This window comes from Ovis aries, chromosome 3 (genome assembly GCF_016772045.2).
Source record: "Ovis aries strain OAR_USU_Benz2616 breed Rambouillet chromosome 3, ARS-UI_Ramb_v3.0, whole genome shotgun sequence".
In the NCBI taxonomy this organism is placed as follows: domain Eukaryota; kingdom Metazoa; phylum Chordata; class Mammalia; order Artiodactyla; family Bovidae; genus Ovis; species Ovis aries.
This window is the reverse complement of record NC_056056.1, coordinates 60222716-60245823: the sequence shown is the minus strand read 5'-3', so window position 1 is coordinate 60245823 and position 23108 is coordinate 60222716. Positions and strand designations below refer to the sequence as shown.

Here is a 23108-nt window from a genome sequence, read left to right as displayed (position 1 = left end):
TATTTCTCATTGAGAGTTAGTCTATTAGCTTCAGGGTTTTATAGCTCAGTTTTATGAATCTTGTTTTTATAAATCTTAGAGATGGCTCTGCTTGCCTCACAGTGGGAACATCTGCATCCTGGGTGAGGCTAGGGGTCAGATCAAGATGAGTTCTCCAGGGTAGTGGGTGTTCCCCGTGAGGCCTACTGGTGTATCCCAGTTGAAGTTGTTCAGTCGCTAAGTTGTGTCTGACCGTTTGGGTCCCCATGGACTATAGCCTGCCAGGCTCCATTGTCCATGGGATTTCCCAGGCAAGAATATTAGAGTGAGTTGCCATTTCTTCTTCCAGGAGATCTTCTTGACTCAGGGATAGAACCCAAGTCTCCTACTTGTCAGGGAGATTCTTTACCACTGAGCTATCTGGGAAACCACTGTTTCCACAGGCACACCCTTAATTCTCTAGGTCAAGCTACCACCACAGTTTTCTGTAATAAATAAGATAAATAAGCAGGAGTGAACAAAGGTTAATTTTTTTTTAAGATAATATAAATATTAAGAAAACAAATCTAAAATACATCGACTAGGTCCTTCTATACATTATATTTACACAGTGATTCTGATTGGGAAAGGCAAATGGGGAGTCTCTGGGGCTTAGGTGGTCTTCTCAGGCCAATGTCCCCTACAGAGCATAGAACTGAAGAGGCAAGGGTCCTCTCCCTACTGCTCTCTGCTACTCCCTTTTGCTTTTATCTGAAGCATTTCTGAATAATAAATGCAAACTAGGTTTTGAACATAAAAAGCTTAATGACCACCCCAATTCAGGATTGTGTATCATTACAGGAAACCAGACACAGAGAGGATGGGAATTACCCCTCATCTCCAGGGATCTGTGAGGGAAGTCAAAGATCACACAGAAAAGTCATTTGTGATCTCTGAGCCAAGGAACGGCTGGCGTAAACTCATCAGCTAAATGAGGGCATTTGACCAGATGGTGGGTTACATTCCATCTAAGTCGGGAAGGCCAGTGTCTATGCTCAGGGCTTTCAGGCTGCGAGGACCTGCCCTCTCTGCTAGGGTGGATGCAGGAAGTAAAGTTTATTGTATTGTGGATCTGACCTCCTGATATAAAAAGTAACTATGGTAGGATTAAGGTAGGTCAGTAAAATTCAAAAATTTTCTGTACTTGTGTGATAAACTAATTTTCAAAAGTTGGAAATTTATGTATGCTGTAAAACTGTGGCCAACTCCAGTCTTAAATAAACCAGCCTTTCCTGCAGGGATATAAAATTTGACAGTCGGTCCCAGTGAATTACTTTTCAAGTTCCAGGGGCCCATGGCCTGCATCCACAATGCCTTTCCATTGTAGTCTCTCCCAGGTCTCCTAGGTAAGTGCATTTCTTGTCTCATGGAGGCTCTGAAATGTTTCTTAAAAAAGAAAGCACTGAGAAATTATGATTCAGAGACTTGAAACCCTAACGTTACAGGCAAAGCCTCATTTTTGCGGAATATAAAGTACTCGGTCTCTTCCACTTCTAAGAGCTCGTTGAGAGAAGCCACCACGAGGTCGTGTTCCTGCAGCATTTCCGGGTAGCGGGACACGGCTCGTTCGATCCTGGCCGAACGCCTCACGGGTGTGATCAGCTTCATGTCCTGCACCTCTGGCATCCCATTTATCCTAAGAGAGCAAGAGGTGCATTTAAAACCCTGTAGCTCCTTTCAAAATTCTACTTATTATTTTCTTCTTGTTCTCTAATAAAACATGAGAGAATTTCAATGTTGGCTGATACAAGAGATATGTCTAGGGCAGCTCTCATCCTAAGATGGACGTCCCCTAAGTGTTAGAATGAACTGGGTGGACTCCACCATCTGTTCTCAGATGGTGTCAGCAGAGGGATTTCATTGAATGAAGTGCTAAGTGTGGTTTTGTTTGAAGTCAGCTACTTGGCAGTTGGTGTATGTTTATTCCATAAACTTCCACAGAGTTGACATCCTTTGGGGAAATTGGGCCTAACACCAAAAAGGGCTGGACTAAAGACTTCAAAGACACTTTCTAGCTTTGACAGTAAAATCGAAAACATCTTTTAAGATGGTGGACCAAACCACAGATGGAGACTGGAGCAAATTGGGCATCTTCCTGGTAAGGGCTTTAATGCATTCCTGTAATAGCCTGAAAGATAAGCTGCAGAGACTTTCCACGGAGTGAATCTTGGCCACAGGATACAAAATCACAGATTACATTAGTCTTATAAAACTCAAGGCCAGTCTGCTGAAAATGCTCCTAAAAATTCCTGAGCCAGTAAGAGGTGGCTTTCACATCAGCAGCTTAACTTCACCCACCCATGAGCGGAGTATAGTGGGGAAATGACACATCTGAGAGAGGTGTTTAGAGTGGAAGAAGCCCAGCCGTGCTCCCCAGGAAAGTAAGACAAAGAACTGTGGTCTTGGTGCTTTTGTTTGAAATTTTCCTTTCAAGAGCATGAACAATGACATTGATACCCTGATACAGTTCCTTAAATTATTATGGATTCTGTCTTAAACTTCCACTTGTTTCAAAACCAGACACTTGATACATGAGCAGCCGTACAGTCCTGACCACCCTCCTTGTTCTTACAGGTTATCCACGGCCCATTCCTTCCCATAGCTCCAGAGGTTGCCCTTGCTTAGCAATTAGTGCAGCACCCCACTCCTGACCCCCAGGAAAGGTGGATGGGATCTGCCATTGCAGGACAAACAAGGGTGAAGGGGGAGGACTGATTTCAGGAGGAAGGGGTGACTCCACTCCAACAGCCCTCCTGAGTCTGGCAGCTCCTTGCTCACAGGAAGGTCAGATCTCCTTGGAGGTGCTGTGTCTGGGGCGGTGGGGGTGTGTGTACAGAGAAAGGACGGTCTCCCTGGCATGGGCTCCACCCCTCCCCTCCCCCTCTTTCCCTTAACACCAAAGATCGATTAGATCACCTAGTCCTCATATGAGGCAGGAAGTATTCATGTCACTAATCTGCTGGTATTCTGGATCTTTGGAGGAGAAGCTGACAACTGGACTTAATTTAGACCTGCGAACACAAAAGCTTTACAGTGTGCTTACCGAGGGATTGGGGCGATCTGTAATTTGATACCGGGATGACCATCCTGTTCTGACTTTGTTATTTGGGGTGTTACTGACATCTGTTCGCTCTCTTTTGGGGAAAGGCAAGATGCCCCAGATTCCGTCTTCTTGGCCAGCTCTTCTACTGATGTTATATTGGTTTCAGCAACTAAGGAGTTAGTGGTAATTCCTATGTATACAAGGTCAAAAGGAAAGACTTAGCAATTCAATACTGAAGCTAAAAAAATCAATAAAGTGAAACAGGAATATCTCCATGACTTCTTAGTGATCCTTATGGATTCCACATGCTAAATAAAGAGTAACTGATTTGGAGTGGGACTTACAACTAGTTTTTCCCACTAAGCTTTGTAGTAACACCCTGCTGCATTAAACCTTCTCCTAACCAGTCCTCCACACAACCTTTGGGCCTGTGAGAATGGATCCCTGCTACCCTTTCAACATTCTGAATATATTCCCAGCCTCTTATTCACTCTTGAGGGAGCTGCCCTGGTGACTAGTCATTGGCCTGTTACCCTCATTTCACACCTTGGGTCAATTATCCTAACTCATTAGGGTTAACCCACTTGACCTTCTGATCCCCTCCAACCCAGGGATGACCATATGGCTCTCACCTTGGACGTAGATGTAAATGTCTTGTGTTAACACAATGTGCATCATAGCCTAACCAGCACAGCAACCAAAATGAAAGGAAGGAAATTTGACTGAGACAGATAGATATACTCTGGCTGGAGGCTGAGACCCCCAAGAGAGGACAACATGTGGAAAAGGCATGAATTCCTGTCTCTCTCTCTCTTTTTTAATTCTTTAAAGAACACTGCCATAAATTATAAACAAATATCTGAATTATAGCATCGTTCTCAGTAAGAGTACCATTGAGTATATATATACTACAACCTTATTCCTAAAAGTAATGGGTTAGTTGGCTATAATTCCACACGGCTTGATTGTTCCCCAAAGTTCAATCTACTCTTAGCGGAAAAAGATTTGTCACGTTTTAAGATTATAAAAGTAATCCATTTTATTTTCTCAAGGTGTCTTCCCTGTAACCCTGTTCATATCACAAATATAATTATACATAATGCGCCACTCGCTTTATTTGGCACATTTTTCATAGAAGAGTTCTCTAAAGGTTTTGGCCAATGACAGCAACGGTGAACTATGTGAAATGATTCCTGAGATGGCTATGTTTTAAAGGTAGACCATGAATTTGGATGTATCCGGGTTGGTGGGCATGTAACAACTAAACACCTTAAACTAAAGCACCTCTCCTCTCTGGCTCAGTCTCACTCTTGTCTTCTCTCTAGGGAAGCAAGTCACCCTGGTCTAGGATGCTCTGGTGGAAACCTTTGTTTGGTGTTGGAGCAGTATAGAAATCAATCAGCTGATGATGAAAGCTGAAAGGTCCACACCAGGGAAACCAAGAAGCGAGAGGCATTTCAGGGAACTTAAAATTCTTCTTTCCCTATACGTGTTCCTCAGTGACCTTTACTTCAGTAGCTAGAGGGAATGAATTTAAACACAAAATAGCAGTACCTTCTGTGGTTCTGTTTCGGTCTTGCAAAATATTAAAGACAACTTCCCGCAACTCTTGGATTGGCTAGAAGGAAGAAAATACACGAATGATATATTAAAAACATTCATGGAAAAATGATCTAAGGAATTTATGATGTTGTTTAATATCAAATAGACTTTTCATAACAAGAATGTTTCCCTTTTTAATCTCTTGTCTAACTATAAGTAACATTTAAAAGGCTTCAGTTTTAGCTTTACAGGAAAAATAAAGGAAGAGAAAAAATACTGGTTAAATTCTGGCATGCTTGACTTTAATGAAGAGATGAATTTATGGAGTGTTGTCTGTAATACAATTTTTTTTTTAATTTTTATTTTTTAAAATTTCTTTAAATCAAATTAGGTTTTTTATTGACTGACATGATCCCATCAAAGACATATTCCCATATAAAGACTCTAATCCAAAGATATATAACTAAGCTATACAGAAAATCTGATATATGTTTTCAGTGTTGTCTTAACTGAATTTTTGTTTTTATCATGAAAGTCATATATGTCTATAAAGACAACTGAACAATAGGTCAAAGTTAAAAGGGAAAACTACCCATAATCCCATCATTTAAATATAACCTTTAGTTAGCATTTTAGACAATTTCCCCCCAGCTTTTCCTTTAATTCTTTTATTTGGTAACATAATATAAAAAACATTAAACTAAAAGCTATCACAGAAAAGTAATTTTCTGATAAAATTATCTGAGATAGTCTTCCTTTCTTTCCCCCTTCCTTTCTAAAGTATGCAAACGATGCCATGAAACAGCACATCACTAATGAACTGTACTCTCTCATAGGACCACAGTATTTGGGGGCTGGGCTTCCTGATCTGGGACCCTGTATCACATAAATAACAGATATAAACTGAAAACAGAGCATAAAAGCAAAGCTGTCTATACATTTTTACAAAAGCTAAAATGCTTAAGAGCTAAATGCTTAAGGAAATGGGAATAAATGTACAGAATACATGGCAAAGCATCTTAATTATATAAAACACTCATTAAGTATATATTTTCATAAGTTTCTAGTTAAAGATGATAGATTGAGTATGCAAATATGCCTAATCCCTCTTGAAACTCTTCTGAAATGATTTTAAAAGGGGGTTAAAAGGAGGCAATAGCCACAGAGAATAGATGAAATAGCAATAAGAATGTAGAAGGAAGAGGTAACTAGCTTGACCAACGAAAGAGTCAAATTCTATGCTGGCAGTTTAGCTGAGAAAGAATCTGATTCAACCCCAAAGCCTCTGAAAGGCTCAGGAATTGCTGGAGGGCTCTAGAGCATCTGTCAAAAAGCAGTCACACCTGGGAATTGCCTGGCGGTCCAGGGATTAGGACTTGGTGTTTTCACTGCCAGGCCTGGATTCCATCCCTGGTCAGGGAAGATCCCCAAAGATGGTGGTTGGCCAATCAGTCAATAAAACCATCAGACCTCCAAATCCACCCTGCATCCCTGAACTCCATGCAGACTGGTAGCTGTGTCCCACCCACCTTCATCCCAACAGAGCACCAGGCACATATGCTCCAAGTCTCTGGATGATATCATGCAAGACTGAGGGTGGGAGTGTCTGCTGAAAAAAGGGATAAATGAAAGTTTCCATGCTGAAGGTTGAGACTCCCAGCTCCCTTTTCTCCAATAAAGGGGAACTGGTAGCCTGGTTCCTGGTTCTTGGGAAGGAGGATAAATGAGCCTTCTTCAGAGAATATGACCAGCCTTAGAGGAAAGATCAGAAGGTACTGAAACTGGGGGTTCCTCAATCAGCTGATTCAGCCAGATCTCAGCCACTCTATAGTAAAGCCTCATCTGTGACCAGTTTTTAATAAGGTTTTAAAACCTACTTCATAGACATACAAACGGTCCAGTTTCACCAGCATCTGAGTAAAGCCTCTAATGAACAATAGAGAATACAACCAACCAAACACCCAACTCTTCCTTCAAAAAAAGGAGACGAGAGAAGAAAAAGCATTGGAGAAGAATCAGGCAGTGCAGGAAGAAAAGGTAACTTGATAGTTCTGGTGAGAGGAGATCCCAGAATGACAACTGATAAAGATGGGGGTGAAGAACCACCAGTTGGCCACTCACCGCAACCAGAGACAGCCCGGCAGTGCAGCAGTGAAGACCTAGCATAGCACCCCTCCCCCCCAAAAGAAGAATAACCTGAGGAAAAGAAATCAACAGAATGTAATGTTTTGAAAGTATTGAAAAGTATAGATAATTATAGAAGAGTTTGGAAATACTAAGCAAAGGGAAAACAAGAAAATAATTGCAGGAAAATTAGAAAACCATACTTAAAAGGCAAAGTAACCATAGCATGTACTACATGGATCAGTGTATACTTCTCACCTATTTATGACAATGTGAGCACTGGACAGTGATCAGAATGTCTGTATGATTCTAATGAAAATAGGGAGGACAGTGAAGTCTACGGGGGTGATGGGGTGTCTGTGTGTGTGTGCTGAGGATCTGTGAAGGTGTGTGTGAAAAAGAGAGTTAGATCCTCATCCTACAGAGTCGGAAGTCTACAAATCATGTCTAAAGAGAAAAATCAAGAAGTAGTAATATTAGCACATTATCTGAAATTATCAAGGTAACAAAATACTCAGTTTGCTGTCAGTGGGAAATGGGAGGGGAAGGAAATAGGTCTTATGGTATAGGCTTTATCAAACTATTTATTTAAACTATGACCATGTAAAACTCTGATTTTGAACAATCATGGAAAAGGTATGGTAGAACATACAATGACATAGAAAGTGATACTATAGGGAAAAGAGTTTTAAAACTATTTGATGGAGTCTTTGTTAAATTCTATAGAGACAGTGGTTTTACTAGGTTTTAGAATTACAAGTTATTTCATGAAATGGCTCTGAATGATCTATGGATATTGATGTATTGGGTTTAATATATTTTTAGGTTCTTTATGGTGAGGTATGAATTTCTAAGTATTGGATATTGATGTTATACTATAATTTTCTATGCTATTGCTTTCCATAAGTGTACATTTCTGCAATGAGTTTTAAGTGAGACATATTCACTTGACACCACCCTTATGGCAGAAAGTGAAGAGGAACTAAAAAGCCTCTTGATGAAAGTGAAAGAGGAGAGTGAAAAAGTTGGCTTAAAGCTCAACATTCAGGAAATTACAATCATGGCATTTGGTCCCATCACTTCATGGCAAATAGATGGGGAAACAGTGGAAACAGTGTCAGACTTTATTATTTTGGGCTCCAAAATCACTGCAGATGGTGATTGCAGCCATGACATTAAAAGACGCTTACTCCTTGGAAGGAAAGTTATGACCAACCTAGATAGCATATTCAAAAGCAGAGACATTACTTTGCCAACAAAGGTCCATCTAGTCAAGGCTATGGTTTTTCCAGTAGTCATGTATGGATGTGAGAGTTGGACAGTGAAGAAAGCTGAGCTCCAAAGAATTGATGCTTTTGAACTGAGGTGTTGGAGAAGACTCTTGAGAGTCCCTTGGACTGCAAGGAGATCCAACCAGTCCATCCTAAAGGAGATCAGTTCTGGGTGTTCATTGGAAGGACTGATGTTGAAGATGAAACCCCAATAGTTTGGCCACCTCATGCAAAGAGTTGACTCATTGGAAAAGACCCTAATGCTGGGAAGGACTGGGGCCAGGAGGAGAAGGGGATGACGGAGGATGAGATGGCTGGATGGCATCATGGATTCAGTGGACATGGGTTTGGGTAGACTCCGGGAGTTGGTGATGGAGAGGGAGGCCTGGTGTGCTGTGATTCATGGGGTTGCCAAGAGTCGGACATGACTAAGCAACTGAACTGATTCACTTGACAAGAAAGTGACTCTATTTGTTTACATGTGACACTATTTTCTAGAAAATAAATATTTAAATTAAAATGTTCACAAAGGACATAATGTACTTCATATTTTGCATATAACTTTATGAAGTAAATTAGAACATTTAACATTATATTATATAACTGCCATTTTGCAAACAACAGAGAACTCATATGAAAGAGGAGTTTTAAGAAGTCACCCATTCAAGACAGATACTTACTGTGGCCCCACTTCTAATGGCCTCTTCGTAGAGCCCAATAACATCAAAGGTGCCTTTGCTTGCCAACAACTTTGCTTTGCAGATCCAAAATTTAGCAAATTTTTCAGCCTTAGGAATACTGGACAAAATGGCAAATACTTCATTAGAAAGTACACCCTGAAAAAAAGAAAAGTACCCAGAGGTAATTGTTACTTGCTGTTATTTTCACATCTCCTAATACTTACCATAGCAGGTATGCAGAAATCAGTGTGATAAGTATTTTTGATGATTTGGGAGAATGGCATTCTAACATGTATACTATCATGTAAGAATTGAATCGCCAGTCTATGTCTGACGCAGGATACAGCATGCTTGGGGCTGGTGCATGGGGATGACCCAGAGAGATTTTATGGGGAGGAAGGTGGTAGGGGGGTTCATGTTTGGGAACGCATGTAAGAATTAAAGATTTTAAAATAAAAAAAAAATTAAAAAAAAAAAATCAATTTCACTGAAGTAGTTTATATAATAAAATGAACCTATTTAAATAGTTTCAAAGAGTTTTTGCACTGATCATTAAATTTTAAGAGTTAAGAGACCAAATAGAAAAATGCTTATCGTAGCTCAAAGTAAGAAATTGTTCTACCTGTTTATGCAAAACCAAAACCAAACCCAACCCTAGAGTAATCCACCTTCCATGTATTTTTTACATAGTCATAATAACATGAACGTTGAATAGTGACCAGAATTTCTGCTTAACTAACAGAAGCCTAAGGATGCGTAGGTGTGAAAGGGTCATGGATGTACATGTGTATGTGTTGGGGATCCATGAACGTGTGTGTGTGTGTGTGTGTGTGTGTGTGTGTGTGTGTGTGTGTGTGTGTGTGTGTGTGTGTGTGTGTGTGAGTCATTCAGTCGTGTCCAACTCTTTGCAGGAATATATAAAGAAGGTTAAATCACATACAAAGGAACTTTATAATGGCTTCATAGGTTTGGACCCTTTCTGCCTTGTACCAAGAACAGTGCAGTGACATGGACTAGAAGGAAAATGGGAGCTACTATGCTCAGAAATCCAGGTAGTGGCACACTGAACCAAGTAGCACCTCCTACTCTTCCTGAGATGGGAAAGACACAGGGGTAAGCTCACAGTCAAGAATCACTAATGTCTGAGGAAACCAACACTTCATGAAAGAGGCATAAAACTCAACAACCAGAAGAATGAACACTGGTGCAAATAGCTGAGGGCGCAAAGAGGAATAAATTTTAAGAGTGTTGTAGTCAATACCTTCAGAGTGATAAAATACTACCATCATAAAACTAGAATCAATGTTATGAAAAAGAATCAATAGATGGGCAGAACAGTGGCACTGTTGAAGAATAAATCAGTGAGCTGAAAATCCAGCTGTGGAATTCTTCCAGAACCCAGTGAAACAGAACAAAGAAATGAAGTACATAAAAGAGTTCTGGAGGACACATCTATACTCTATATTGGATATATTTATTAGATACATCTATATTGGATATATTCCAACATCCATGTAATAGAATTTCTTCAAAGACACAGAGAAAGAACAAAGCTGAATATGCATTGCAGTTATAGAAGAAAATTCCCAAGGACTGAACAGAGAGACAAATGTTCAGACTGCAAGGTCCCCAGAGAGCTAAGCAAGATGGATGGAAAAAGACCCATACTTAGAAAACCAAGAATGAAAAGAAAATCTTAAATTCTTCCAGAGAGGGGAAAAAAAACAAGATTACCTACAGAGGAATGAGAGCTTGACACGAGACTTTAATAAATCAACAATTCCAGATGCAAGAAAGAAAACGAAACAGTAACTTTCATATCTTCCAGGAAAAACCATCTGAATTTAGAAATTTCCCCCAGTCAAACTATGAATCCAACATGAGGATGAAATGATGACATTTTTAGAAGCATAACAACTCAGAAAGTTTACCATTCAAAAACCATAAAGTTATTAGTAAATGAATTTAGAATTCAACCGGAAGACTTGAAACAAAAATAGCCACAAGAAGAATATGATATATAATTGCACACCATGTTTGAACTCATACTTAGCACTTTCTTTTGTGATTTCAATTTATATGCTTTCTTTATGAAATGAAAGCTGGATCAAACAAAGGCATGAAGAAAAATAAACCAAAAAATACTGCATGTAAATTGAGTTACTAAATAAAATGGCAGAAATAAAGTTAAACATATATGTAATTACAATAAATGTACATGGGCTAAATGCACTTTTTAAAAGCAGAGAGTTTTCCATATTTTGTTTAGAGAAATTAAACTACGTATTCATATGAGACATACCTTTAAAAATAGAGAGATAGGGAAAGATTTATCAGACAAATTGTAACAACAGCAAAGCAGGTGTGGCAAGGTTAATATCAGACAAAAGAAAAATCAGAGCAAGTCATGAATCTTTATGCACTTAACAACGTAACTTTGAAAAACAGAAAGTAAACATTGATAGGAGGACAAAGTGACATTATGAAATCACAGTGCCAGTAAAAGATTTTGGTATATTTTTTTCAGAGAGCAAAAAAAAAAAAAAAAGCAAGTGAATGAACTAAAAAATAATTGTGCTATTTAAAATTTCTAAGTTTGATCTAATGGATATCCATGTAGAATTTTCTATTCAACAGAGAATACATATACTTTTCAAACACTTTTGGAACATTCACCAAGGCTGATCAGACATTAAGATCAACAATTTCAACAAATTCCATCAAGCAGAACACACACAGGCTACATTCACCAACCACAATGCAATAAAATTAAAAACTGACAGGTAGCCAGAAAAACAAAAACGAACAAAAAAACCAGACACCAACAAAACCAACGACTTATCTGGAAGTTAAAAGATACTCTTCTAAGGTAACTTCTGGGTTGAAGATCTCAAAATGGAAATATCAAACTAGCAACAAATGAGAATGTGTTAGTTATTGAGCTTCGGTGTCTTAGCTCTAAACCCACCTTTTATCTTCTGCTTTGTTGTACAGAATGCTGTAAGTCTATAAATCACTTTCTGTTTTGACAGCAGTTCCTTGATGGGCTCAGCCAGTGTGGGGCAGCAGAGGAAGGCTGCAGGCTGGAGAAGAGAGGGGACTTCCTCTTTCTCGTTTGCTTTCATCACCCCAGTAATGGTCCTTCACTCTGGAAGCAGCAGTTGGTTCTAGCCTCTACCTGTTTTACACTGGCATGCACGGATCCTGCCTCACTGTGCTCCTTAAGAGGCAAAAGCCCCAACCGGATAGTTAGCATCCTTTCCTCCAGGTCTGAATCCCAGCCCCAGAAGGACCCTCCTGCAGCTCCTGTGGCACCAGCATCCTTAGAGCTGGAGTCCCATTTACACCAGGGTTTGTCTCTCCCAGCTTCTAGGTTCTGACATCCCCAGCCTCTCTTTGTTCCCCTATACCCAGTGGATGCTGCTAGCTGCTCTCTGCAATTATTGCCACTGTTACTTGAGATTCATTTCTGCTGTCAGTTCTGTGTGTGGCACCCCTATCTCCTTTGGTGATTCTTTTATCATTTCTGTGCATATAGGCTCACAAAGTACTTTACAGGCAGCATCTGTGCCTCTTTGTAATGTGTCCATAGAGTCAGAAGGGACTGGGCATTTTTGACCCCCAAGGGCAGCCATTACTCAATGACCATGGAATGACTAATGCCACAGTTTCCTTGCTCCGATCAGGACAGCTCTGAGATGAGACCGGCACTGTCTCTGGAGCTCCCGGGTGGGACTGTGCCGCAGTGACCCTCCATGAACTCTCCTTGAGACCACGCCTTGCCTGCCCTCTTTCCCCTCCTGGTCCCACATCCCCAACTCCCCTCCCAGTTGTCCCTTGGAGCCTCTTCCTAGTAAACTACTTCCACACAAATTCTCCTCTTAGGGTCTGCTTCTAGGAAACTCACATAAGACACTGTGAAAGTGATCTTCCTACTACATTCTTTCTACCGAGATTGCTTGTCTTTCTGTTTTCCTGACTTGACTCTTAACTGATATGAAACATTACCTAGTCAAACCTGAAGGATAAGACCAAAGCTAAATTCGGAGGCTAGGCCTTGCCTTTTGACTATAGCTTTTACCTCCAAATGTTAAATGTGAACTCTTTGGACCTTGATACACAAAGAAGGCAAAGTTCCTTTTGGATCATTCTGGATCCAGACTGCTTGGGTTAATTTCCCAACTTCTCTGGGCCTTAGCTTCATTTATAAAGTGAATATAGTAATAGTTGTTATGATAGTTATATGAGATAATATAAGTGAAGTGCTTAGAACAGTACCTGGCATACCAGGAGCCATTATTTAAGTATGTATCATTATTATTATTACTATCACTCCTCCCTATTCAAAGGAGTAGCTAAATTTCTGCTTAGACAGAGGTTGTCTCCCCGAAACTATACTTAAGAAAAGTGTTTAAAAACCTTAAGACTTGGCAAAGCTTTGGAAGATTATCGTTCTCACTCACCCTTTCAATGAGCTGCAGACATTCTGTCAGAGTGTTGTTAATTTTATTGGACAGTTCAAGTTGTGCTTTCTTTTCTTCCTCTTCTTTCTCCATACTCTTCCAAAATGAAATATTCATTTCCTCTATTATTTTTCTTTTTGTTTTAAGCTCCATAGGAGGCCGTTTATAGATTTTCCCCTTAGATTTCCGCCATTCTTCTAATTGTTTCCTGTTATACAATTAAAACAGGGAACGGGTTTAGGGTTTTTTTCCGGTGCCTGGTTAAGATTCTAAAGTACGACGAGCATAGATTAGCACTGCATACCTTCAACTGCAAAGTCGGGAGAATGTTTTAAAAACAATTTACTATTTGCTTCGGAGGCACTGGTTGCTCCCACCCGTCAGAAGGTAGATGCCAGATGGAGTACTAGGATTACAACATGTGGTTAGCATCTCCATCTTCAAATTCCTTAATTTCCTGATTGTTATTAGTTGCTAAGTCACGTCTGACTCTTTGTGACCCAGACTGCAGCATGCCAGGCTTCCGAGCCCTTCTCTATCTCAATAATTCCCTGATTATTCTTCAATATTATTCCCTGAACATTTTTATTTCACCTGTATACTACTTCTGACAATTGCTTTCTTAAGACATCCCTCCATCTTCGAGATCACTAACTCAGCACTCCATTTCTCTTCTCATAAGCTCTATATCTGCCATTCAATCAGATGAACCAAACCTATATTCTGCACTCAGTAGGATCTTGGCCACTCAAAGTGACCCACTTGGCCAAGTTCCTTAACCCTCTCCTCATGACATAGGACCCCTGCTTCCCCTAACAAGGGCGATAATTTCAGGGCTCTTTTCTTAGGTAGCTAGTCTCTGACGGCACCAAGTCCTAGGCCATACCTTCCCCATACCGTTCCCACTCTGCACTCCTGCTTTGAGGCGGTCCACAGATGACTGTTGGGGTGGCACCAAAACATGAGGACCCAAGCATCTGCGTGTAGGCTCTTCAGCTTCTCTAAATCACAACTACACTTTTATGACTCACAAATGCACATTTCAGCCCAGATCATTCCCTAGGGCCCCAAACTTTGCAAATCCCTCTGCCTAACTGATATCTGTTACTTGATATCTGGCAGGTATTTAAAATTTAGTATCGTCCAAAACAAAGCTCTCGATTTTCATCTCTAAATCTTTTCCCAAAAAGCCTTCCCTACATTGGTAAATACTCTCCCAACTTTACCCAGCTGCTAGGGCCTAAAACTAGTTGTCGTGAGCAGTCCTTTCTTTCCTCACATCTGACACATCATCGTATAGTCAGTACTGCTTCTGTCTCTACTACCATTCTTGGTCCAGTGCACCATCACCTTCTGCCTGGAATGCTGCAGCAAGCCTCCTAAGTCACCTCCTTGCTTCCACTCTAATCCTTTTCAAATTTATCCTGTGCACAGCTGCTGGTGATCTTTACACCATAAACCAGAGTCACTGCCAGGGACTTCTCATGGCTCTTGGTGTAAAATTCAAAATGTTCTCCATGACCAGAGGTGCAGAGCAACGTACCCCCTGCCTACTCCAGACTCACGTCTCACCACTCTCCTGCTCAATCCCTGCCATCCAGGAGCCCTGGCTTCCTTCCAGTAACCTGACCTAAGCTCATTCCTGTCTCAGGGCCTTGTATTATCAATCTTTGGTCCTCTACTCAAATGATACCTCCTTGAAGGGGTAATTTTCTGTAATTAATCTTATTTAATCAATGTGTTGATTTTCTATTAATATCTTCTGCACTGGAATGCAAGGTCTGTGAAGATGGAAACCTTGGATGGCTTAGTGCCTACCATGGTGTTTGGAACACGTTAAGTGTTTAATTACTGTAAATTTCACCTTTTCTGGCACACAGTTCTGTGCATGTCGACAAATGCATGAAAATGTCACCATGACTACAATCAAGACATAACACCCTTAAAGATTCCCTGATGTTTCTTGGTGGTCAGCCATGCCACCCATGTCCAGTTCCCAGCAATCACGGATCTGTTTGCTGTCCTTATCATTTTGCTTTTGCCAGAAAATCAACAACTATTAACGCTCTTAGAACCTGCCTTTTCTAAAGTCAACTCATTCCCAGGACTTGAAAGCCACAGATTTATTATTCCAGTACTTTCCATATACACACCAGAAAAAAACCGTTCCCTAAGAGTAGACTGCGACTGTGTGCACACCACTGTATCTCTCAGTGCCTGACACATGGTAGGTGCTGAAGGAACACTCTAGGGATGAGTGCAGATCTGTTCCCTCTACAGACGCCTCCTCTTCTGGTCCTCAGTGCCGGCCAATTGTAATCAGACTATCTTACGATCCACGGTAGGTTACGTGGTCTAGACTGGAGCTCCAGGGTAGGGAGCCTGGCCTCCTTGTTCACCAGCTCCGGTCTTTACATTCAGTTTTCTCTCTGTTAAGACTTGTCTTTCTTCTGGTCACTGTCCTTTTCCCAGCCCAGTTGTCACTGTTGAAAGTACCTTCCCTGACCCCTTTATCTAAAAAAATCATCCCGGCCTGCCTCTCTCAATCACCTCACCCTGAATCAAGTTGTTTATTTTCTGTTTCTTCAGGGGGCAGAGAGCTTGTCAGTTGTGTTCAGGGCTGTATTAGAAAATAAATCCTGCCCTCACTTCACTCTGCTACACCTTTTTAGCTACCATCTTATTTTATGTGGTCCTTTGGCCCTTGTCAGGAATCTCCTTATTTTCTACTCCAACCAAGTGTACTGAGGTGCTTCTGGGATGTTCACCGCATCGTGAGACTATATATGGTCCTGTGCAGAAAGTGTATGAAGTCCTTTGGCTCAGTTTCAAGCATCACCTATGTTAATGCCTGAGGTCCTGATTTCTACCATCTGAACTCTATGTGAACTGCGTACTTCTCTCTGCTTCAGTTTACTTTCCAAAACTTGGCCTGCTCAGACTCACAGAAGTTTCCTGCTCCTTCTTCCCTGGTAACCTTTCTGGCTTTACACACTAGTTGGCTTGATGAGGGACTCCCATCTCTGCACTTCCTATCTATGCAAGTTCACTACTCTGGCTCCTCCCACCCTGCCTCTGTTCCGTCCTGTCGGGCACTTCCTGCATGAATCGTCTGCCTCTGCAACCCCTACTTCTCGGTCAACTATTTTGCTTGAATTTCTTTAAAAAAAAAACATAAAAAGAAAAATAAAAAATAAATTATTTCAAGCATACAGAAGATTACAGAGAACAATCTCCACCCAGTTCTATCAAGTCTTAATATTTGCTTTGAAGTTTTAAGAGTTATAGCTAAAAATTACCCAGGAGCCATTATTTATGACCCATTTCCTGACTTTAGCACTCCTGATAGTCAATTTGCCTAGCCATCTTAATTTGCTAAACTCTGGAATTAAAATAAAGTACCTTCGATCCTCTGCTGCGATCTTACATGGATTAGTTTGGGCCCCATCCGGGACTTCTCTTCCACTTACGGTTGGGCCACCAGCTTGAGTCCGGGGAGCTGTCTTGTTTAGAAAACAGTTCTGGGGAGGAGCGCTTTTGAACTTGGAGTCCAGAGTCCGTGCTCTTTGTTGACAGCTGTTGTTGTATTTATTCCCAGTGGCTCCATTTGCTCTTATGCTAGGGGTACTTGGAATGATGGAGTTAAAGCTGCCAACAGTCAAATTTGGCCGTTGGCTTATGGCTTTTGATTTCTGCAGTGCATGCGATGTCTGAGGTCTACAACAAGCCTGAGTAGGTTTAAGATCTTGCTTAATGTTTGGATGTCTGTGGTTACATCCCCCTTGAAGCACACTGGGGTGTGTACTGGGTTTGCTGTGTTTTACTTTCTGCTCAGTAACAGTGTATGACTGTAACTTCGTTTCATTTGGTCTTTCATACTTACTTCTATTAACCTTTATAGACTTTATGTCCTTAACCACTGTTTTCTTTGTGGCTTGAGTCCTATTAAGTGTCTGGACAAAGTGAGAAGGGAGGGCCTTGGGGGGTTTTCCCCCTGCTCTTATAAGGTCTGCTCCTCTAGAGAGTTTCTGAGACTTGCCTGGTGGAACCCTGATTTGTGTTTCTTCAACAAATGGTTTAGTAACTCTCTCTTTCAGAGCAGCACTGTTCACTGAGCTTTTGCCCAAGACTTTTCTAGTAGGAGCCAAACTGCTTTTGGTTTGATTAGTTTGGGGCTTGTTTATGGTCCAGGATTCAGGATTTGGTTTCCTTTCTGAGTCTGGTAAGTCTTGGGGCAAGTTCTCTTTATTCATCTCTTTTAGACAGCTACCCAGGGATTCATTTTCAACATGGGTATTGTCCACAGGGTCTGTACCTTTAGCAGTTCTTTGATCTGTTACCTGCTGCTTTGTAGTTTTCAGTTTCTGTATATTAAGTGATCCCATGGTTTCTCTTGTCTGTTCTCCAGCAGTGGACGATCCAAATCCATGCAGCTGTTGACTATTGCCAGGAGGCTTACCGTTTGGGTTAGAAGAAACACTTTCTGAAGTGAGCCTTTTGTCTAGTTTTGGTGGCTCCAACTTTGGCCTCTGGGACCTGGTGATGTTGGCAGGTCTGGATGGCAGTTTAATGCTGATGGATCTTGTAGTTTTGACAGGCAAGGCAACATGGTTGGTAACATCCTTTTTGGGTCCAATAGTCTAAAAAGATAAATAAATTAAAGGTAAAAACATTAGTCCATTGTTTTTAAAGTAAAAAAAAAAAACCAACTAGTTATTTTTTTGATAACTTAAGAAAATCGATCCTGACAAAACAAAGATTCACTAATAGATGACTTTTATAGCTTGAGTTCCTATTAGAAATATATTAGAATTAATAGAATTCTAACAGAATTCTGCAGAGATGCAGTGAACACACAAAAATTGCTTTTTAACAAACAAGTACTTGCTGAGTGCTCACTATGTCCCAGTGAAGTATCCTTCCTGGAATTCCGGAAAGATACAAACATAATAAACTTATGTTAGGGTACCTCCTGACTTCTTCCTCATACTTTCTTTCTTTCTTTTTTTTCTTTTTGGCTGCAGTGAGAGGCAAGTGGGATCTTAGCTCCCTGACTAGGGATCAAACTGGTGTACCCAGCAGTGGAAGTGCGGAGTCTTAACCAATGGATCACCAGGGAAGTCCCTTCCTTGTACTTTCTATTGCTACACTAATTCTCTTAAAACAACACTGCCTTTGAAAGGTCAGAGTGTCACTCAAGGAACACTCTCTCATCCTGGAGATTAGTGGTATGGAGTGATGGGAGATGCTGGCAGGCCTGAGATACTTTGAGACAGCTCTGAATAAGCATCAAAAATCTCAGTAGAAAGTAAGTCATATCTGTGAAGATAGGACAGAGTTTTAAGGTTAGATTCTACATTATTCATAAGTAAATACTTCAGTCATGTGACTTAATTTTGGGTAAGAAAGGGAGGACTAGATAGCAGAAAACTGAAAACTAGGGAGGGGTGTTTAGAATTAATATGGGAAATAACAGGAACAGGCCACTGAGGATGCTACAGCATCCACACTGAAAGCAATTACTTAGAGAGGAGAATTTGTCAGAGATTTATTGACTATCTAGGGAAAGACATGTCAGTGCTAGAGCTACGACTTTCTGTTTTTGGTTTGGTAATATGATGAATAATTACTATGTAAGTTTCGTGAATGTGTAACCAGACCCACCTGGCATTAAGGGCAAAGACAAATTTCTACTTACAGATTTAGAAGGTGGAGGATTTGGGCAATTATTCTTGGCTTTTAGGTAAGGCCTAAAAAAGATGAAATAAGATTAATTCTTAGTACAGAAGAATCAGCAAGGCTTGGGAGTACAGTGATTAAAAATATTAAAAATTATTATGGTTATAATTTTGAATCATTAGAATTTCCATGTGGTTAAAAAATTCAAAAATTACAATTAATAAAAAGTTTCCTTATCAACCTTTCTTTAGTCCTACTATTCCACTCCTTGGCGACCATGACCACTCTTACCTATTTTTTTCTGTGATCCTTTCATAGATGTGCTATACATAGACACAACATTCCAACAATATTAATAAAATATGTTTTCTTCATATCCACATAGTCTTACTCATTTAAACATCATTCCCTGAACACTGCAATGTGCCAGGCACTAGAGATTCAATGCCAAATAAGTGCTTCTTTAAAACGCGTGTTTGTTTTGTATGAGTCTGTTTCGCAAATAAATTCATTTGTATTAAATCAGCTATACTTCAACTTAAAAAAACTTGTTTGTTTTTTAAGTGTCTTCAACTAGTTAATTTGTAGGCGAGGAAAGCGATATAAACAAAAGAACATAGAGGTACACATGAAAACCAGCTAGTGAGACAGAAAACTTAAAAAAATTAAAAAAAAAGAAAAGTAGAGGAGAATTTAGATTTAAACTTCACAGATCATAAACTACCAAACAGGAACTTTGATGAAGACTTGATGCTTGTTTCTCTGGTCTTGGATGCACATCCCAGGAGGACAGGGACTGCTTTGTTTTGGTAAGCACCTTATCTCTAGAACCAAGAGTGATTGATACATTACAGGTATTAAGTAAATTGTTGAATAAATGAATTAAGTTTATTTATTTAATCAAGGAAATCAAGTCAAGTAAAAACTCAAAAGAAGGCAAGAATATACAATGGAGAAAAGGCAGCCTCTTTAATAAGTGATACTGGGAAAACTGGACAACTACATGTAAAAGAACGAAATCAGAACACTTCCTAACACTACACACAAAAATAAACTCAAAGGGACTTCCTTGGCGGTCCACTGGTTAAAACTCTGCGCTTCCAATGCAGGGGGCGTGAGTACGATTCCTGGTTGGGGGAACCAAGATCCCATATGCCATATGGCTCAGCCAAAAAAAGAAAAAGAAGAAACTCAAACTGGATTAAAGATCTAAATTTAAGGTGAGAAACTAATAAACTCTTAGAGGAAAACACAGGCAGAATACTCTTTGACATAAATTTCAACAAGATCCTTTTTGACCCACCTCCTGAAGTAATGGAAATGAAAATAAACAAATGGGACCTAACTAAACTTAAAAGCTCTGGCACTGCAAGGGAAACTATAAACAAGATGAAAAACTCAAAGTAAAAAGAAGCTAAAACAAAGGCTGAAAGCTAACTTTGTAAAAATTTGTTTTCAACTAAAAATTTAGCAACACGTTGGGGAAAAAAAACATATCAGTGCTAAGGTAAGCGTGGTGACACCATTGAGATGACAAGATGTCAACAAAAGAGAAAAGTGAGGCTGTCATATTCTGTTCACCTCCACAGTCAGTGCTAAGAGGAAGACCCAAGCACACTCTCAGCCTAGAGGAAAGGGATGTGCAGTTTACAGTGGATGGATTACATAATTGGTTTTCATTTTAGAAAGCAGCACCGGGACCAGGACCATCCCTTTCCCAGCAAACAAAGCAGAGATGGGAGAAGCTTCCTGCATTGTAGATGCTACTGTAGACCCTTCTCTCTCACCTTGGGAGACTCACAATAATAATGCTTTAATCTTTGCCAACATTTTTATCACACCTACACCAAAATGCCCTTTTTGAATAATCCTAGGATCCTAATGCAGTCTGAGCAGACTGCAAACAAAAGGGCTATGTTTTGGCAGTGCTTTAAATTGCCATTAGCAACCAGGGCAACAGAACTTGCATAATAGACTCACTTGGTGTTTTGGCACTTCAGTTTTCCCTTGGCTGCTAGGTACTCCTGCAGCTTTCTCTGCCGCTCTTCTGCAAAACAGGCAAGCAAACAACAGAATTTTAGCTCAAGATTTTAACAAGCTCACTTATATTCTAAAAGAAGGCACTTTCTGTATTGATTTTGGCATTGGACCATAATGTTTTAAAGTCTCTAGCCCTACAGACTTGCCTCCAGGTCCACATCAACATTGACAATAAAATTTATATGTCTCATTCTATGCTAAGCTCTTTACACTTACATTACTTCCTTTAATCTGCACAAAAATCCAATAAGGTATTATACAGTCTGAAATTTAAACACGGATAAATGCTATACAGGGAATTTCCTGGTGGCTCAAGCAGTAAAGAATCTGCTTGCCAATGCAGGAGATCCTGGTTTGATCCCTGGGTCAGGAGGATCCCCTGGAGAAGGAAATGGCAACCCACTCCAGTATTCTTGCCTGGGAAATCCTATGGAGAGAGGAGCCTGGTGGGCTACAGTCCATGGGGTCGCAAGAGTCCGACATGGCTTAGCAATTAAACAACAACAACAAAATGGTATACAAAGCCAGATTTTGAAACCAGGTTTATTCAACCCAGAGCCCTTGCTCATAGCCACTGTTCTCAGCTACAACCTATCAAACTTTGCATGAAGAAATGCTACTATTGGCCCACCTGAGCTGGTGAGCTTAGGGCTTGTTTTATTAATCCCTTCTGACAGGAATGATGAATTTTGCCCACAAACCCTTTCTTTTGGAACTAAGGACAAAATAGGCTAGGCTGGAGGTTCATCGCAAACATCTATCCATACAGTGACTTTCTAAGCAAGCCACCTGTGAGGGAATGAAAAGTTAATATTTCTCTCTTCGAGAAGTTTCACCCAGGTAGTGGTGATAAAAGTGGGTCAAAGAAAGAACTATGGGAGTCCAGAGGCAGGAACTGAGTGAGGGGAGCGGGCGATTGGAAAAGGCTAAAATTAAGATGGTTGTGGTGCTGAAAAAGACCCTTGGGAGTCTCTTGGACATCAAGGAGGTCAAACCAGTCAATTCTAAGGGAAATCAACCCTGAATAATCACTGGAAGGACTGATGCTGAAGCTGAAGCTCCAAGACTCTGGTCACCTGATGTGAAGAACCAACTCATTGGAAAAGACCCTGGTGCTGGGAAACACTGAAGGCAGGAGAACTGGACGACAGAGGACGAGATGGTTGGATGGCAACATTGACTCAATAGACATGAGTCTGAGCAAACTCCAGGAGACAGTGAAGGACAGGGAAGCTTGGCGTGCTGCAGTCCATGGGGTCGCAAAGGGTCAGACATGCTTTATCGGCCAAACAAAAACAACAGCTATAGGGGATGCAAAACAACTCAACCTCATTTAAACTGAGTTGCCCTGTGTTTTGATATCTGGTTCTGATCCTTCCCCAGGAGACAGCTGTGTTGAGAGGGCTGATGGAGCTGAGAGATGTGGCTAGAATCCCAGTTCTATGATGTCTAGCCAGGTAGCAAACCTTGCTGTTGCTGAGCAGGTAAAATGGGGCAGAAATGCCCATTTTTAAGGGCTGTTGTGTAAAATGCCTAGGACAGTGCCTGGGCCCTGAGAAACAGTCAACAGATATTATTGCAGAAATTAACAAAACACTGCATTTTGGAGCAGGTGACAGGTATCTGAGCAGGAATATTTAAAAAGTCAACAAAGGGCTCCAGACACATTTAGGAAAGTCAGGGAGCCCAGGAACCTCAGCCTCGATGCAGATTTAACCCATCAGCCTCCAGGGCGCGCGTGTTGCAAGAAGACCTCCGCGTCTGGGTGAGATCCGCCTTGACAGCTGTCACAGCCCGCTCGGGCGGGCGGCGTAGCCCCGAGGGCCACACCCCGGCTCCGCCTGAAGCCAAATCTGGGCCGCAGGAGCGCTTGGGTTTCCGCTGGTTGTGCGATCTCGGGCAAGGACCCTCGGTTCTTTACCCAAACGAGGTGACAATGACAGCTTTTTGCAGAGCTGCTGCGGGACTCTGGGAAGGTGCCTGGGAGGCGTGGCCCCGCGCACAGCCTCCCAGCCCCCCAGCCCCGTTTTCTCACCGAGGCCTGGAGCGTGGGCTTGGGTCAGCCCCCGCAGAACCAAAAACGCCCACGGCGAGACACAGGCAGGCAGGCAAGCGATCGGGTCACTTCCGCTCACTCGGGGTCCTCCCTTCGTCCCCACCCGTAAGACACAGCTGCTGGAAGTCATACTCACCTGCGGCGGCGGAGAGTCCAGGCCGCACCATGATTCTCAAACGACAGTTTCTCTTC

General features: G+C 41.2%; 1 protein-coding gene across 3 annotated transcripts; it reads right to left on the bottom strand.

The window, feature by feature from the left end:
* Positions 1-493: 493 nt before the first annotated feature.
* CKAP2L (cytoskeleton associated protein 2 like) lies at positions 494-23108 on the bottom strand. 3 transcript variants are annotated; one of them, XM_004005909.5, is made up of 9 exons: positions 23053-23108; positions 20801-20867; positions 18840-18891; positions 16544-17781; positions 13142-13349; positions 8679-8834; positions 4616-4679; positions 3062-3251; positions 494-1654 (listed from the first exon to the last, which is right to left on the bottom strand). In XM_004005909.5, exons 1-9 carry the CDS (start codon positions 23081-23083, stop codon positions 1429-1431), a joined length of 2232 nt encoding a protein of 743 aa, XP_004005958.2. In that variant the 5' UTR covers positions 23084-23108; the 3' UTR covers positions 494-1428. The 3 variants fall into 3 exon arrangements, with proteins under 3 accessions (XP_004005958.2, XP_012025601.2, XP_060268101.1); XM_012170211.5 differs by lacking the exon at positions 18840-18891; XM_060412118.1 differs by lacking the exon at positions 20801-20867.